The sequence below is a fragment of the Trachymyrmex cornetzi genome, unplaced genomic scaffold (assembly GCF_001594075.2).
Source record: "Trachymyrmex cornetzi isolate Tcor2-1 unplaced genomic scaffold, Tcor1.1 scaffold1781, whole genome shotgun sequence".
Taxonomy (NCBI): domain Eukaryota; kingdom Metazoa; phylum Arthropoda; class Insecta; order Hymenoptera; family Formicidae; genus Trachymyrmex; species Trachymyrmex cornetzi.
In genome coordinates, this window is record NW_017296398.1 from 3,877 (window position 1) to 22,752 (window position 18,876).

Genomic DNA, 18,876 nt, shown 5'->3' on the forward strand with positions numbered 1-18,876 from the left:
ACAACTCTTATAGACTATTAATGTTTTAAACATTTTCATAATATTTGCAATATTTTATAATACCTTCGTTTCGATTTCATACAGTTTTTTTTCCAATTTCATTTGTTTATGTCTTTTTAATTTTTTGTCCGTTTATATATCAACTTAATTTTACTTTCGAAAAAATAAGCGGCTATATTTTTAAGTCCTAGAGTCAGTCTAGGTGACCTTCATCTCTAATATGTGTGTGACATAAAATTGTGTTGTAGAGTTCTAAGTATATTATAAGTTAAGTAATAACTCTCATTTTTAATTTCCATCCATTATGCTGATCATTTACAATAACTTTTTAAATTTAGGACGTTCAGTTCGATAATACCTTATAATTTTTGGTCCACGAAAGAAGAATTAGATGAAGCATATAACTGTAATTTACCATCAAATGAGTTCTTAACTTGGATCCAGTACAAACATTATCCTGTTGTAATCTGGGAACAATACGAACATTCCCGAGTTATAAAAAGAATATCGAAAAGTTATAATACAACGAGTTACGGAAAGTGGCTGATACCCATAACTTTAAGGGAAATATCATCATTAAATGAAAATATGTGGAAAATATGTTTAAAACCAAATATTGGTTCTTCCGAGTTTCCCACAGCTATTTTAAATAAATCTTGGATGGTAAACATTGAGCAAGCTGGTAAATATACTTAAAAAATTTTACACATTTTATGTTATTATGAAAATAGCAAGAAATACTTCTGCAAATATTTCCATTAAGTCGGATAGTTGATGATCCTGTATAATAACGAAAATATGCAAGATGAGTGTTCCCATTATATGAAACGTAGGAATGCATGTACTCAAAAACACAATATGTGTATTATAGATATAGTAATTTTCAGTATATTTCATCATACAAGTATGGGTGACGTTTCTTTAATATAAAAAAGAAGATAAAATGAAGAAAAGTATTTCTTTCAATGTCAATATTGGAAAATTTATAATACAGTTAAATAAATTAACTTTTTTTTTCATGAATAGGTTACTATCGAATCAAATATGATTCAATAACCTGGGGAAACATTGCAAAATATTTAAATGACACAGCTGGAGATTATAAGAGTATAAGTGTCATCAATCGTGCTAAATTTATTGATGATGCGTTTCATTTGATGATGAATCGTGAGCTCGATGTATCTGCATTTTGGAATCTCACGAAATTCTTATCGCAAGAAACAAATTTCGTAGTGTGGTATCCAATGATTAAAGGGTTTGAATATATGTCGAATTTAATTCCACTTTCCAGAGAAGAAATTGAGTTCGCCGATATTATGGTAACGTCCAATAGATATTATATTTAACAATGAATATTAGATATATCAAAAAGAATTTCTAGTTGAAAATATGTGCATCGAAAGTTTTTGTTAAATTTCCTAGAATTCTAATTAAGATAATCGAAATTCTTGTTAGAATGATATATCAGGTAAAATCTGCAAGAATTATTATTTTTATCAGAATTATTACATTATTTAAAACAATTATTTCTATCAATTATATCAAATAGATTTTCTCGTAAATTTAACTAGAAAATAATAGTTCACCCATATTTCAATTTTCAAAATCATTTCGAACTGATTATTACATCAGAAAGAACGTAGAAAAAGTAATCCCTTTTTGAATTCATTACGATTAATTGTCAGTGCTATCTATAATAATGAGCTTCATTACGATCAATGAAACTTGCGTCATTTAGGAGAAATTAAAAAAATTGTTGGAAAAACCACTGAAGACACTAGGATATGAAGAACATTTGGTGGAAAATGACTTTGTTAAATATTTAAGACAAGAAATTGTGAAATGGGCATGTATTTTCCAATTCGATGAGTGCAAACAATCAGCTTTTCGTAAATTAATGCAACATCTCGGAAATCCTGAAATAAATCCGTAATATTTTTCTATAAGTGCAATTGCTTCATAATTTCATTTTTGTATTTCGAATTATGACAAAATTTCGGTTCACACATATAATAAACAATGTCTTTACATGTGTAAATATATTATTTTTTTTTAAATCTTCAGCCTCTTACCATGGTGGAAGCACTGGACATATTGCAATGGTGTTGCAGTAACTTATTCATTTACGTGGACACATATAGGAGATACATGGTTCAAAGCACGTAATCATACGTTGCTACCCTTCTTAACTTGTTTTAGGAATGCTACTCCAAATACTACTTCTTCATTATTATCGGAACGTTTCCAAGAGGAAGGGCAACAAGACATTACGAATATTCGTTCGTACATAAACATTTTTCATTCAGTTATTGCAAAATATTCTAACACACATGACATACTCGAGATGATATTTAGAAAGCTCGAGATTATGAAACCTGAGTAAGTACATGTTTTATAAATTTACACTTTATTTAACAATAATATATTATATAATAAAACATATATATTGTACGAATTGATTTTATATAGACAAATGAGCTTGTTAACAGCGCTGGTCGATATCATTAACCATGTATATTCTTCCAAATATCTTATTAAGGTAAATAAAATCAATTCTAATTATCTATACACTTATCAACTTCGTTTTAGTTAGGATTCATAACTGTAAGATTAATTTTAATTTCAGTTTTTTACACTTTATCTTTTTCTAATTTTTTGAATTACAAAAAGACTAAACTGAACTGAGAAAAAAGTTTTTTTTATAACCGTCTTCAAAATTTATATTAATAACTGATGCATGATGTATGCAATATGCCACATATGCCTCTGACTGCTCTTTGGTCTTTCAATTTATGAAAAACGACTATTTATTGCATGCAATTTTGTCTGTATGGGACGATAATAAATTATTAAACAAATGTAATTACATTTTAAATCATTTTTTGTTTTAGATTCAAGATGATTATATAAATTCACTTTCCTTTAGAGGTTACATAAATAAATCACAACTTTTGCTAATTCAAAGTAAGATATCCATCCGATTGTCAGAAATTGCCGCTCAAACACTATATTTTCGATTTATAAGCGATCTTTAATCTAATTTAAATAACTAAGTAATATATATAAGTTTTCTTTTATATTAGCTCGAATCAGTGGAAAATTACATAAGCTGATCTTACTGTTGCTGAATATATAGTGTTAATTTTGAATATATTGTTATAATAATTTTGCTATATATTTAGGCTTACACAAATGTTATGATATTGTTTTCATTAAATTTTTACTTACGTCTGTATTTTCCATATGTTAGTCTTGCTTCATTTGCACATTATCGATTATTTTTCGTTATTATAATACTATCGTACCTGTATTATTTAGCATATCATATAATAATAAATATTATTATTCGTTTATAGCACAAAATAATTAATAAATATATCTTAATTATAATGAACTATTACGGTTATTTTATTATCCATGATTCTTACAAATGTCCTCAGAATAAATTTTTAATACTTGTTAATATGGACAGTGCCAATTTGATATATATAATTTACAAAAATTACTGTTCCCTGTATATTATAACTTTTGTATTTCCTGCTTGTTTTCATTATGTTACATATCGTAATATATTATTATTATTTTTACTGTAATTTATAATAAAAATATTAACAACATATTACGATGCGTAACACAATGTCTACTTATTGTTAGTACTTCATATCTATGGAGGTGATGGGCGGAATAAAAGCCTAATTACAAAATCTTGATTTCAATACAAATTAAAATAACCTGCTACTTTTGTGGTATATGTAAAAGAATACAATATTAAAGGAATTTATGTAATATCTTTAAGAAGTTGCATATTACAATACTTCTCTATAACGATCAATATTATATCAAAAATCTACTTGCCGGATAAAGGGCCTCAGTAGAATTGTGTCTTTCCCTGGTGAAAATTACATGCATTTTTTGAGAAGTTACTAAACTGTTATACCAACTTCTCTCTAGTAACTGAGAAGGAAAACTACTTAGGATTCCAATCGGGATATAACGCTTTGTTTGCAGTTACTGTATAAAAGCTGCCTAAAGATGAATCCCTTTATTAAACAGAAACATAACAAATAATGGATAAATTAATTAAATTGATTAACAAGCAAGCCAAGTGCTCATGAAATGGACAAAATAAAACACTATCAAGTTCTTGTCCATTTCCTACTCAGTATTGGCACAACTAATGAGAATACAGTAATATTATACAATAATTGGAAAGGGTTCGGGGGAAAACTGTTTACAATTGTATCAGAGTTTATTCCGACCATCTCCTCAATTATATTATTAAATTCATTATTTTTAGAATTCAAATCTCTCAATTTATAATGACTACAAACAAATGGCTGTATTAATACGGCTACATCTTATTCTCCTTCTCTTCCCCTCTCCATTCTCTCCGACCCTCTCCCCCCTCTCCCCTTCGTCGCTCTTTCTCTCTTTCTGCATTCATCTCTTAATGCAGATCATAAATACTTATGAGAAAATTATAGGAGATTATAGAAAATCCTCGTGGAAATCTTATCAAAATTTAAGGTAGCATGTAATTTATTTACATAATAAAGCATATATTATAAACATATAAATGTTAAACAATTTAAACTTACACGTAAGAATATCTTAAATGGCTCAAATAGTTAAAAATGCGAAAAATTTTCCTAAACTGTCACTGTGCATTAGAAGTATGTCAATAGTTCGATAGCAGAAAAAATCAATCGTTCGCATAAATTGGTCAAAGGTGTCACCTATATTAAATTTGTATTATATCGAAAAGAGAATCGATTAAAATTTCGTCAACTAATATCGCACGTTCACGTTAAATGAAACGGTTTTGTATTTACAATGTAATCCGTTGTCGATGACATTAGTCTGTTGAGACATCTCGGAAGAATAACATCGCAGCAATCAGAAACATTCTGTTATGATCTACATTTCCGTTATTTTTATCGTATGAATATCAATTAGGAGTCTGAATTATACTCTAATAGCACAATTTAATTACACAGGGTAAGTATCTAAAAATATGATACATTAATTACTTGCAGAGTGCGTGCTGCATAATTTTTTAAATATTGACATTGTGACAATTCTATTTGACTTTAAACTAAACGTTACTTACGTAAGCATATGTTCGTACCTTAATAATGTACTATTAAATGAAATTTTTAGTTAACATTTATATGATAATCATGAGATTTTTTATTAATTAACAGAAAAATAAACATTTTGTATTCACAAACGTTTTAAATGAGAAACATTTTTTAAAATAAATAATAATATAAATTTTTTTAGAAAATAACGTTGTAACGATATCTTTAACGTAATCGCAACAGTGCTAAAAATATTACCGAATTAAAAAATGTTTAGTGTTATTCTTAATAATAGATACAATCGTATCTGTACGCGTTTACAATTACAAAACGAATTTAATAACGTCTCTCTCTCCATCTCTCTCTCTCTCTCCCCCCTCTCACCCCCTCTCTTTCCCCCTCACTCTCTAACTCTCTTTCTCTCTCTAACACATGCACAATAACAATGTGCATTATTATTATTTGTACTATATCATTTCTTTAAACTTTTCGACAGATATATATATTTAGAACGACAACTAAGGCAACATGAATTTAGCACAGATAAGTAATAGCGTAATATTTATTCTGACAATAGCTGTTCTTAATAGTGAAGAACAAAACAATTTGAACATTACGAATTACGTAAATTTTTTTCATTACGTGATACCAGTGCACTACTGCATACAGCTCGACTACATAATTTATGAACACATTGATGATAAACTTGATAATATTTGGGAAGAGATAGCTGGTTTAAAAAATGAATATGACTCATTTCTCTTTCGCGGTAAAACTAGTACAACTATTAATATCCTACGGTCGACTAACTATATAAGTTTGAATCAACTAAAGCTGATAATAAGTCTTGCGAATATAACTTTGACTACAAAGAACGCCATAATTTACGTATTGAATAAATACCAATACAGCAAAAACGTATTAGGATTTCCTTTACTCTATATGTTACTTCCGGGACTATACACATTCAAAATACAATTTTTTGGTCATCTAAGGGAAAACCATGAAGACAGTTTCTTTAAAAATGTTTCCAAAGGAAATATCGTAACGTGAGTAAATTATAAATAGTTAAAAAAATATACGTATACATGATGTGATATATAATTATTTCTTATTTTTGTTCAAAATGTAATTCGTACCAATTTTTAATGATACAGTTTGAATTCAATCAAATTATAAAGATTCATTATTTTATTTAAAATATAAGAATTATGAAATTGTAATAGTTTGTTGATAGCTCCATACATTCAAGAGCGGAATGGAATGAGACAGTTATTTCCTTGTTGGGACCAACCGCAATTGAGGGCCACATTTAACATTTCGATAAAACATCCTCGCTATTATTCAGCTTTATCAAATATGCCGACTAAGTTCATGACCTATGATAATTATACAGATTCTTTACGCACATACTTCTATATTACGCCTCAAATGAGCACTTTCCAAATTGGGATAGTCATGACTGAGTATCAATCCATTAAAATTAATAAAAACATTACTTTGTGGTGCGATTGTGATTCAGAAGAACGTCGTCCGAAATTTGAGTTTGCACGGAGAATCATGAACAATATTACATTGCAGTTAAAATCTGAATTTGGTGGGATAATTATTCCAAAAATGGATCACATTGCGATCCCAAATTTTCCACAAGACAGCATCTCGAAATTGGGGCTCATATTTCATTCGTAATGCATACATTTAAATATAAAATATGTTAAACGAAAAAATAATTTGCATATATTCAAGCATTGAAAAGTCTAAAATTGAAAAAATTATATATTTAATAACTCTCTACCATTATCATATAAGATGATTCGTATACAATTTATATTTTAAAATAAAAATAGAATAATTGTAATTGCATTTCTTCTATAAAATCAATTGTATTTTTTTCATCAACTGTGCATAAAATACCAGAATATGTGTATAAGAAAATTAACAGTTGTGAGATTTTTCACATTATTCCATGCCAAAATACGCTAGCATAAAGTATTAAATATTTTGTATGCTACATTGATATATTAATAATTGCTTTTAAATATCTTAAAATAAATATTATAAAATAGTTCATGTATAAATAACTAAAAGTATCCATATGTTTAAAAATATATACAGACTATTTGAAAAATACAAGCAATTAGGAAACGTCTTTATGCTTCCTCAATTAATCTTGATAATTATACCGAATTGGGAAGCATTTCCCTATGACCATCATGGTAACAAATGTCAAGGTCAAGATTATGAGGAGCCTCACTTATTCAGTATATTTACCGTAATCCATTTTACTGTGTGATATCTTCTTCTGTTCTAAACATCTACATATAAAACACTTTTTCATATATTTATATAAATTTTATTCATTATTGCATGTCTCACGTTATACGAATTATCTTGTGATATCAAATGTTAGATGACTGTTGTACTTTATTATTAAAAAACAAGCAAAAGAGAATCCACTTTTCTAACAATATTAATAAGGAAAGTAAATATTTAACAAGATGTTACACATTTAATGTCAAACTGAATCTAGTAAAATACAAACAATTTGATCCCATTATAATTTACTATATTCAATATTACATATAATATTAAATGTCAAATACTTTATACACATTACTGAAAACATATTAAATCGGAAAGTGTGAACAAGTAATACGTTTTATGTAAAAAGAAAGAAAAAAATTATTGCATGTTAGACCAATTATAATAATTTTTAGGGAAGCCAATCTTATTTATGATGAAACATTGGATACAGTTATACGTAAAATGGAAGTCGCACGTTTAATAGCACCTAAAATATCATATCAATGGTTTAGTAACCTCCTCAGTTCAGACTGGTCTCATTTGTGGTTACACGATGCTCTTGCTACTATGTTCGGAGAAGAAGCTGTTGTTAAGGTTTTTCTATTTATTAATATCGCAATATGAAAGAGGGGTGATCCCGATTGATCACGGCTCGATAGGACACCACCGCAATCAGAGCGACCGGTGCTTATATAGGAGCTTTGTAGTCTCAAACGCTGTGAATGGCTCGTATCCAATTGAGCCGTGTCCAAAAGGGTGCCACTCCAAAATCGATATATCATATGATGTTCGCGACGATATACTTTTTAGTAGGAATAATTATATTATGTAAAAATTAAAAAAAAACTCTTAACAATCTTTTCAATTAAACTTTAAAAAAATATCACAATTTGAATCATATAATGTCACAACTGTGTGAAAACTTTTTTAATAGATGTGGATTCAAGCGTTATTTCTAAACTGAATTATGAAAACTGTAAAATGATTTTAATAATAAGGCACAAACGTGCACATGTATTGTATATAGTGTGCAGTAGCACACGTTAACTCAAAATGAAGACATGTCTGGTACTTTAACGTTTATGCATAATTATGTAACTTTATTTCTAGAGCTTCAATAATTCTGAAATTTTGGATCTCTTCATAATTCAAAATCAATACGAATCTCTTCATCTGGATTCTCATTTTAATATGAATCCTGTGGAAACCACTAGATCATCGGACATTAATTCAATTTTCAGTTTTCCTCGTTATATGAAAGGTGAAAATAATTGAATAACCTTTTAATAGAAATTTATATACGTACATATACTATAAAAAAAAAGGCAGGAAAAGATTAGTTGGAAAAAATTCAGTTACCATGTATTAATATATTTCTTATTATAGCAATAATTGTTTTACGGATGTTCCGAAGTGCTATTACTGATGAAGTGTTTCGAAATAATGTCCATGCATATATAAGCAGACAGTGAGTGAAGATAATACAAAAATTAATAACATACATGTATAATATACATGAGTGTGCGTGTGTGTGTGTGAGTGTGTGTGTGATTGTGATAAATATATCTTACAACTCTTATAGACTATTAATGTTTTAAACATTTTCATAATATTTGCAATATTTTATAATACCTTCGTTTCGATTTCATACAGTTTTTTTTCCAATTTCATTTGTTTATGTCTTTTTAATTTTTTGTCCGTTTATATATAAACTTAATTTTACTTTCGAAAAAATAAGCGGCTATATTTTTAAGTCCTAGAGTCAGTCTAGGCGACTTTCATCTCTAATATGTGTGTGACATAAAATTGTGTTGTAGAGTTCTAAGTATATTATAAGTTAAGTTATAACTCTCATTTTTAATTTCCATCCATTATGCTGATCATTAACAATTTCTTTTTAAATTTAGGACGTTCAGTTCAATAATATCTTATAATTTTTGGTCCACGAAAGAAGAATTAGATGAAGCATATAACTGTAATTTACCATCGAATGAATTCTTAACTTGGATCCAGTACAAACATTATCCTGTTGTAATCTGGGAACAATACGAACATTCCCGAGTTATAAAAAGAAATATCGAAAAGTTATAATACAACGAGTTACGGAAAGTGGCTGATACCCATAACTTTAAGGGAAATATCATCATTAAATGAAAATATGTGGAAAATATGTTTAAAACCAAATATTGGTTCTTCCGAGTTTCCCACAGCTATTTTAAATAAATCTTGGATGGTAAACATTGAGCAAGCTGGTAAATATACTTAAAAAATTTTACACATTTTATGATGTTATGAAAATAGCAAGAAATACTTCTGCAAATATTTCCATTAAGTCGGATAGTTGATGATTTTGTATAATAACGAAAATATGCAAGATGAGTGTTCCCATTATATGAAACGTAGGAATGCATGTACTCAAAAACACAATATGTGTATTATATATAAATATAGTAATTTTCAGTATATTTCATCATACAAGTATGGGTGACGTGTCTTTAATATAAAAAAAGAAGATAAAATGAAGAAAAGTATTTCTTTCAATGTCAATCTTGGAAAATTTATAATACAGTTAAATAAATTAACTTTTTTTTTCATGAATAGGTTACTATCGAATCAAATATGATTCAATAACCTGGGGAAACATTGCAAAATATTTAAATGACTCAGCTGGAGATTATAAGAGTATAAGTGTCATCAATCGGGCTAAATTTATTGATGATGCGTTTCATTTGATGATGAATCGTGAGCTCGATGTATCTGCATTTTGGAATCTCACGAAATTCTTATCGCAAGAAACAAATTTCTTAGTGTGGTATCCAATGATTAAAGTGTTTGAATATATGTCGAATTTAATTCCACTTTCCAGAGAAGAAATTGAGATCGCCGATATTATGGTAACGTCCAATAGATATTATATTTAACAATGAATATTAGATATATCAAAAAAAATTTCTAGTTGAAAATATGTGCATCGGAAGTTTTTGTTGAATTTCCTAGAATTCTAATTAAGATAATCGAAATTCTTGTTGGAATGATATATCTGGTAAAATTTGCAAGAATTATTATTTTTATCAGAATTATTATATTATTTAAAATAATTATTTCTATCAACTATATCAAATAGATTTTCTCGTAAATTTAACAAAAAAATAATAGTTCACCCATATTTCAATTTTCAAAATCATTTCGAACTGATTATTACATCAGAAAGAACGTAGAAAAAGTAATCCCTTTTTGAATTCATTACGATTAATTGTCAGTGCTATCTATAATAATGAGCTTCATTACGATCAATGAAACTTGCGTCATTTAGGAGAAATTAAAAAAATTGTTGGAAAAACCTCTGAAAACACTAGGATATGAAGAACATTTGGTGGAAAATGACTTTGTTAAATGTTTAAGACAAGAAATTGTGAAATGGGCATGTATTTTCCAATTCGATGAGTGCGAACAATCAGCTTTTCGTAAATTAATGCAACATCTCGGAAATCCTGAAATAAATCCGTAACATTTTTCTATATTTGCAATATCTGCATAATTTCGTTTTCGCATTAAAATTATGACAAAATTTCGGTTCAAACATATAATCAACGATGATTATCAATGTTTTTACATGTGTGAATATATTATTTTTTTTTAAATCTATAGCCTCTTACCATGGTGGAAGCACTGGACATATTGCAATGGTGTTGCAGTAACTTATTTATTTACGTGGACACTCATAAGAGATACATGGTTCAAAGCACGTAATCATAAGTTGCTACCCTTCTTAACTTGTTTTAGGAATGCTACTCCAAATACTACTTCTTCATTATTATCGGAGCGTTTCCAAGAGGAAGGGCAACAAGACATTACAAATATTCGTTCATACATAAACATTTTTCATTCAGTTATTGCAAAATATTGTAACACACATGACATACTCGAGATGATATTTAGAAAACTCGAGATTATGAAACCTGCGTAAGTACATGTTTTATAAATTTATACTTTATTTAACAATAATATATTATATAATAAAACATATATTTGTACGAATTGATTTTATATAGACAAATGAGCTTGTTAACAGCGCTGGTCGATATCATTAACCATGTATATTCTTCCAAATATCTTATTAAGGTAAATAAAATCAATTCTAATTATCTATACACATACCAATTTCCTTTTAGTTAGGTTTCATAACTGTAAGATTAATTTTAATTTCAGTTTTTTACACTTTATCTTTTTCTAATTTTTTGAATTACAAAAAGACTAAACTGAACTGAGAAAAAAGTTTTTTTTATAACCGCCTTCAAAATTTATATTAATAACTGGTGCATGATGTATACAATATGCCACATATGCCTGTGACTGCTCTTTGGTCTTTCAATTTATGAAAAACGACGATTTATTGCATGCAATTTTGTCTGTATGGGACAATAATAAATTATTAAACAAATGTAATTACATTTTAAAATATTTTTTGTTTTAGATTCAAGATGATTATATAAATTCACTTTCCTTTAGAGGTTACATAAATAAATCACAACTTTTGCTAATTCAAAGAAAGATATCCATCCGATTGTCAGAAATTGCCGCTCATACACTATATTTTCGATTTATAAGCGATCTTTAATCTAATTTAAATAACTAAGTAATATATATAAGTTTTCTTTTATATTAGCTCGAATCAGTGGAAAATTACATAAGCTGATCTTACTGTTGCTGAATATATAGTGTTAATTTTGAATATATTGTTATAATAATTTTGCTATATATTTAGGCTTACACAAATGTTATGATATTGTTTTCATTAAATTTTTACTTACGTCTGTATTTTCCATATGTTAGTCTTGCTTCATTTGCACATTATCGATTATTTTTCGTTATTATAATACTATCGTACCTGTATTATTTAGCATATCATATAATATTATTATTCGTTTATAGCACAAAATAATTAATAAATATATCTTAATTATAATGAACTATTACGGTTATTTTATTATCCATGATTCTTGCAAATGTTCTTAGAATAAACTTTTAATACTTGTTAACATGGACAGTGCCCAATTTGATATATTCAATTTACCAAAATTACTGTTCTCTGTATATTGTACCTTTTGTATTTCCTGCTTATTTTCATTATGTTACATATCGTAATATATTATTTTTATTTTTACTATCATTTATAATAAAAATATTAATAACATATTACGATGCGTAACACAATGTCTACTTATTGTTAGTACTTCATATCTATGGAGATGATGGGCGGAATAAAAGCCTAATTACAAAATCTTAATTTCAATACAAATTAAAATAACTTGCTAATTTTGTAGTATACGCAAATGAATATAATATTAAAGGAATTTATGTAATGTCTTTAAGAAGTTACATATTACAATACTTCTCTATTACGATCAATATTATATCAAAAATCTACTTGCCGGATAAAGGGCCTAAGTAGAATTGTGTCTTTCCCTGGTGGAAATTTCATGCATTTTTTGAGTAGTTACTAAACTGTTATGCCAACTTCTCTCTAGTAAATGAGAAGGAAAACTACTCAGGATTTCAATCGGGATATAACGCTTTGTTTGCAGTTACTGTATACAAAAGCTGCCTAAAGATGAATACCTTTATTAAACAGAAACATAACAAATAATGGATAAATTAATTAAATTGATTAATAAGCAAGCCAACTGCTCATGAAATGGACAAAATAAAACACTATCAAGTTCTTGTCCGTTTCCTACTCAGTATTGGCACAACTAATGAGAATACAGTAATATTACACAATAATTGGAAAGGGTTTGGGGGAAAACTGTTTACAATTGTATCAGAGTTTATTCCCACCATCTCCTCAATTATATTATTAAATTCATAAGTTTTAGAATTCAAATCTCTCAATTTATGATGACTACAAACATATAGCTGTACTAATACGGCTACATCTTAATCTCCTTCTCTCCCCCCTCTCCCCCCCACTCCCCCCTCTCTCCTTCGTCGCTCTTTCTCTCTTTCTGCATTCATCTCTTAATGCAGGTCATAAATACTTATGAGATAAATATAGGAGATTATAGAAAATCCTCGTGGAAATCTTATCAAAATTTTAGGTAGCATGTAATTTATTTACATAATAAATCATATATTTTAAACATTTAAATGTTAAACAATTTAAACTTACACGTAAGTATATCTTAAATGGCTCAAATAGTTAAAAATGCGAAAAATTTTCCTAAACTGTCACTGTGCATTAGAAGTATGTCAATAGTTCGATAGCAGAAAAAATCAAACGTTCGCATAAATTGGTCAAAGGTGTCCACCTATATTAAATTTGTATTATATCGAAAAGAGAATCGATTAAAATTTCGTCAACTAATATCGCACGTTCACGTTAAATGAAACGGTTTTGTATTTACAATGTAATCCGTTGTCGATGACATTAGTCTGTTGAGACATCTCGGAAGAATAACATCGCAGCAATCAGAAACATTCTATTATGATCTACATTTCCGTTATTTTTATCGTATGAATATCAATTAGGAATCTGAATTATATTCTAATAGCACAGTTTATTTACACAGGGTAAGTATCTAAAAATATGATACATTAATTATTTGCAGAGTGCATGCTGCATAATTTTTTAAATATTGACATTGTGACAATTCTATTTGACTTTAAACTAAACGTTACTTACGTAAGCATATGTCCGTACCTTAATAATGTACTATTAAATGAAATTTTTAGTTAACATTTATATGATAATCATGAGATTTCTTATTAATTAACAGAAAAATAAACATTTTGTATTCACAAACGTTTTATCTAAGAAACATTTTTTTAAATAAATAATAATATAAATTTTTTTAGAAAATAACGTTGTAACGATATCTTTAACGTAATCGCAACAGTGCTAAAAATATTACCGAATTAAAAAATGTTTAGTGTTATTCTTAATAATAGATACAATCGTATCTGTACGCGTTTACAATTACAAAACGAATTTAATAACGTCTCTCTCTCCATCTCTCTCTCTCTCTCCCCCCTCTCACCCCCTCTCTTTCCCCCTCACTCTCTAACTCTCTTTCTCTCTCTAACACATGCACAATAACAATGTGCATTATTATTATTTGTACTATATCATTTCTTTAAACTTTTCGACAGATATATATATTTAGAACGACAACTAAGGCAACATGAATTTAGCACAGATAAGTAATAGCGTAATATTTATTCTGACAATAGCTGTTCTTAATAGTGAAGAACAAAACAATTTCAACATTTCGAATTACATACATTTTCCTAATCATTACGTGATACCAGTGCACTACTGCATACAGCTCGACTACGTAAACCCAAATTATGAACACACTGATAAACTTGATAACATTTGGATAGAGATGTTTGATTTAAAAAATGAATATGACTCATTTCTCTTTCGCGGTAAAACTAGTACAACTATTAATATCCTACAGTCGACTGACTATATAAGTTTGAATCAACTAAATCTGATAATAAGTCTTGCGAATACAACTTTGACTACAAAGAACGCCATAATTTACGTATTGGGTAAATACATATACAGAAAACAAACGAACGTATTAGGATTTCTTTTAGACTATATGTTACTTCCTGGACTCTATACATTCAAAATACAATTTTTTGGTCATCTAATAGAAGACAGTTTCTTTAAAAATGTTTCCAAAGGAAATATGGTAACGTGAGTAAATTATAAATGGTTAAAAATATACGTATACAATTTTTATTTATAATTATTTCTTATTTTCATTCAAAATGTAATTCATACCAATTTTTAATGATATTGTTTGTATTCAATCAAATTATAAACATTCATTATTGTATTTAAAATATAATAATTATCAAATTCTAATAGATTGTTGATAGCCCCATACATTCAAGAACGGAATGGAATGAGACAGTTATTTCCTTGTTGGGACCTACCGCAATTAAAGGCCACTTTTAACATTTCAATAAAATATCCTATGTATTATTCAGTTTTATCAAATATGCCGACAGATACAAAGTACCCGTACCACACAAATTATAGTGATTTATTTCACAAATACTTCTATATTACGCCTCCGATGTCAACTTTCCAAATTGGGATAGTCATGACTGAGTATCAATCCATTAAAATTAATAAAAACATTACTTTGTGGTGCGATTGTTATTCAAAAGAGCGTCGTCAGAAATTTGAGTTTGCACGGAGAATCATAAACAATATTACATTGCAGTTAAAATCTGAATTTGGTGGGATAAATATTCCAAAAATGGATCACATTGCGATTCCAAATTTTCCACAAGACGGCATATCGAAATGGGGGCTCATATTTTATTCGTAATGCATACATTTCAATATAAAATATGTTAAACGAAAAAATAATTTGCATTTATTTAAACATTTAAAAGTTTAAAATTGCATAAATTATATATTTAATGACTATTATTATCGTACAAGGTGATTCGTGTAGAATTTATATTTTAAAATAAATATAGAATAATTGTAATTGTATTTCTTTTCTAAAATCAATTGTGTTTTTTTCATGAACTGTGCATAAAAATATCAGAATATGAGTATAAGGAAATTATCAGTTGCGAGATTTTTCACATTATTCCAATATACGATAGAATAGAAACCATTACATATTTTGTACGTTACATTGATATTTTAATAATTCGTCTTGAATATCTCAAAGTATAAAATAGTTCATGTATAAATAACTAAAATAACTAATATGATTGAAAATATATACAGACAATTTAAAAAATAAAAGCGATTAGAAAATGTCTTTTCGCTTCCATAAACCTTGATAATTACACCGAATCAGAGAGCCTTTCCCTGTGACACCAAATGTCAGAGTCAAGTTTTTGGCTGGTTTACCTATTTAGTATATTCACCGTAACCTATTTTAGTGTGCGATATCTTCTCCGGAGATTAAACATCTATACTTATAAAAACACTTTCATATATTTTTATAAATTTTATTTACAACTGCATCTGTCACATTACACGAATTACATTGTATATCAAGTGATAGACATTTGTTGTACTTTATTAAGAAACACGAAAAGCAAATCCACATTCCTAACAAAATTAATAAGGAAAGTGTATCTTTAACGAGATATTACATTCAACATTAATGTCAAACTGAATATAGTAAAATACAAATAATTTGATCCTATTGTAATTTACGATATACATAATTATATATAATTTATAATATCAAATATCTTGTACACATTATTAAAAACAAAGAAAAGTGTAAAAAAAGTGTTACGTTTTATTTAAAAAAGAACCATAAAAACGTATAGCATGTTAGATTAATTATAACACTGTTTAGGGAAGCCAATCTTATTTATGATGAAACATTGGATCCAGTTATGCGCAAAATGGAAATTGCACGTTTAATAGCACAAAAAATAGCATATCAATGGTTTAGTAACCTCCTCAGTTCAGATTGGTCTTATTTGTGGTTACACGATGCTCTTGCTACTATATTCGGAGAAGAAGCTGTTGTTAAGGTTTTTCTATTTATTAATATCGCAATATGAAAGAGGGGTGATCCCGATCGACCACGGCTCGATAGGGCCGTCAATCAGAGCGACCTGTGCTTAGGAGCTTTGTAGTCTCAAACGCTGTGAATGGCTCGTGTCTAATTGTGCCGTGTCCAACTGGGTGCCACTCCAAAATCTATATATTATGTTATTATGCAACTTTAATTTTAGAGCTTCAATAATTCTGAAATTTTGGATCTCTTCATAATTCAAAATCAATACGAATCTCTTCATCTGGATTCTCATTTTAATATGAATCCTGTGGAAACCACTAGATCATCGGACATTAATTCAATTTTCAGTTTTCCTCGTTATATGAAAGGTGAAAATAATTAAATAACCTTTTAATAGAAATTTATATACGTACATATATTATAAAAGAAAAGGCAGGAAAGATTAGTTGGAAAAAATTCAGTTACGATGTATTAATATATTTCTTATTATAGCAATAATTGTTTTACGGATGTTCCAAAGTGCTATTACCGATGAAGTGTTTCGAAATAATATATGTAAGCAGACAGTGAGTAAAGATAATGCAAAAATTTATTATATACTTGTACGATATACATGTATGTGTGTGTGTGCATGTGTGTGTGTATGTATGTGTGTGTGTGTGTGATTGTGTTAAATATATATCACAACTCTTATAGATTATTAATGTTTTAAACATTTTCATAATATTTACAATATTTTATAATTCCTTCGTTTCGAATCCGTCCATTTTTTTTCCAATTTCATTTGTTTATGTCTTTTTAATTATTTGTCCGTTTACATATTAACTTAATTTTACTTTCAAAAAATAAGCGGCTATATTTTTAAGGCTTAGAGTCTAGGCGACTGTCATCTCTAATATGTGTGTGACATGGAATTGTGTTGTATAATTCTATGTATATTATAAGTTAAGTTATAACTCTCATTTTTATTTTCCATCCGTTATGCTCATCATTAACAATAACTTTTTAAATTTAGGACGTTCGTTTCAATAATATCTTATAATTTTTGGTCCATGAAAGAAGAATTAGATGAAGCATATAACTGTAATTTACCATCGAATGAGTTCTTAACTTGGATCAAGCACAAACATCATCCTGTTGTATTCTGGGAACAATTCGAACATTCCCGAGTTACAAACAGAATATCGCAACGTTATAATACAACGAGATACGGGAAGTGGTTGATACCCATAGCTTTAAGGCAAATATCATCATTAAATGAAAATATGTGGAAAATATGTTTAAAACCAAATATTGATTCTTCCGAGTTTCCCACAACTTTTTTAAATGAAGTTTGGATGGTAAACTTTCAGCAAGCTGGTAAATGCACAAAAAAAATTCAACAATTTTTATGTAATTATGAAAATAGTAAGAAATACTTCTGGAAATATTTTCACATTAAGTGGTATAGTCGATGTTCCACTAAAATAATGAAAATATGCATGATGAGTGTTCTCATTATATGAAACGTAGGAATGCATGTACCCAAAACACAGTATGTCTATTATAGATACAGTAATTTTCAGTATATTTCATTGTACAAGTATGTATTAAGTCTCTTTAATCTAAAAAAGAAGATGAAACGAAGAAAAGTATTTCTCTCAGTATCAATCTCGTAAAATATGTAGTACATTTCTATAAAATACTTTTCTTGTTAATGAATAGGATACTATCGAGCCAAATATGATTCAGTAACCTGGGGCATCATTGCAAAACATTTAAATGATACAGCTGGACATTATGAGGATATAAGTGTCATCAACCGTGCTAAAATCATCGATGATGCGTTTCATTTAATGATGAATCGTCAGCTCAATGTATCAGAATTTTGGAATCTTACGCAATTCTTATCGCAAGAAACAAATTTTGTAGTATGGTATCCAATGCTTAAATTGTTTGAATATATGTCGAGTATATTTCCACTTTTGAAAGGAGAA

The 18,876-nt window shown here is 28.1% G+C and overlaps 3 protein-coding genes across 3 annotated transcripts in view; all 3 read left to right on the top strand.

Moving 5' to 3' along the window:
• The window catches only part of LOC108759280 (glutamyl aminopeptidase-like), a gene marked incomplete at its 5' end in the record, with an annotated part of 5,680 nt that extends 2,645 nt beyond the window's left edge, over positions 1-3,035 (top strand). The window contains 6 exons of the mRNA XM_018504636.1: positions 339-682; positions 1,027-1,319; positions 1,739-1,929; positions 2,065-2,379; positions 2,470-2,539; positions 2,892-3,035. Coding sequence (XP_018360138.1) covers positions 339-682; positions 1,027-1,319; positions 1,739-1,929; positions 2,065-2,379; positions 2,470-2,539; positions 2,892-3,035 — 1,357 coding nt within the window. The remainder of the gene's footprint in view (positions 1-338; positions 683-1,026; positions 1,320-1,738; positions 1,930-2,064; positions 2,380-2,469; positions 2,540-2,891) is intronic.
• Positions 3,036-5,609: 2,574 nt separating this feature from the next.
• On the top strand, positions 5,610-17,282 carry LOC108759281 (aminopeptidase N-like). The gene is made up of 11 exons (XM_018504637.1): positions 5,610-5,881; positions 6,308-6,766; positions 7,799-7,979; positions 8,496-8,646; positions 8,772-8,853; positions 9,471-9,637; positions 9,987-10,279; positions 10,699-10,889; positions 11,034-11,225; positions 16,733-16,913; positions 17,118-17,282. Exons 1-11 carry the CDS (start codon positions 5,610-5,612, stop codon positions 17,280-17,282), a joined length of 2,334 nt encoding a protein of 777 aa, XP_018360139.1.
• A 670-nt stretch (positions 17,283-17,952) lies between these two features.
• LOC108759282 (aminopeptidase N-like) lies at positions 17,953-18,815 on the top strand (the record flags this gene model as incomplete). Its single annotated transcript, XM_018504638.1, has 2 exons — positions 17,953-18,259; positions 18,605-18,815. Coding segments are annotated over exons 1-2 (518 nt in total), but the record flags the coding sequence as incomplete, so codon positions are not given.
• Positions 18,816-18,876: the final 61 nt, after the last annotated feature.

Excerpts from the sequence above, each read along its gene's own strand:
- LOC108759281 (XM_018504637.1), top strand. The coding sequence starts at position 5,610 with ATGAATTTAGCACAGATAAGTAATAGCGTAATATTTATTCTGACAATA. Across the intron at positions 8,647-8,771 it reads TTTTCCTCGTTATATGAAAG|CAATAATTGTTTTACGGATG; the intron begins GTGAAAATAATT and ends TTCTTATTATAG. Across the intron at positions 10,890-11,033 it reads GGAAATCCTGAAATAAATCC|CCTCTTACCATGGTGGAAGC; the intron begins GTAACATTTTTC and ends TTAAATCTATAG.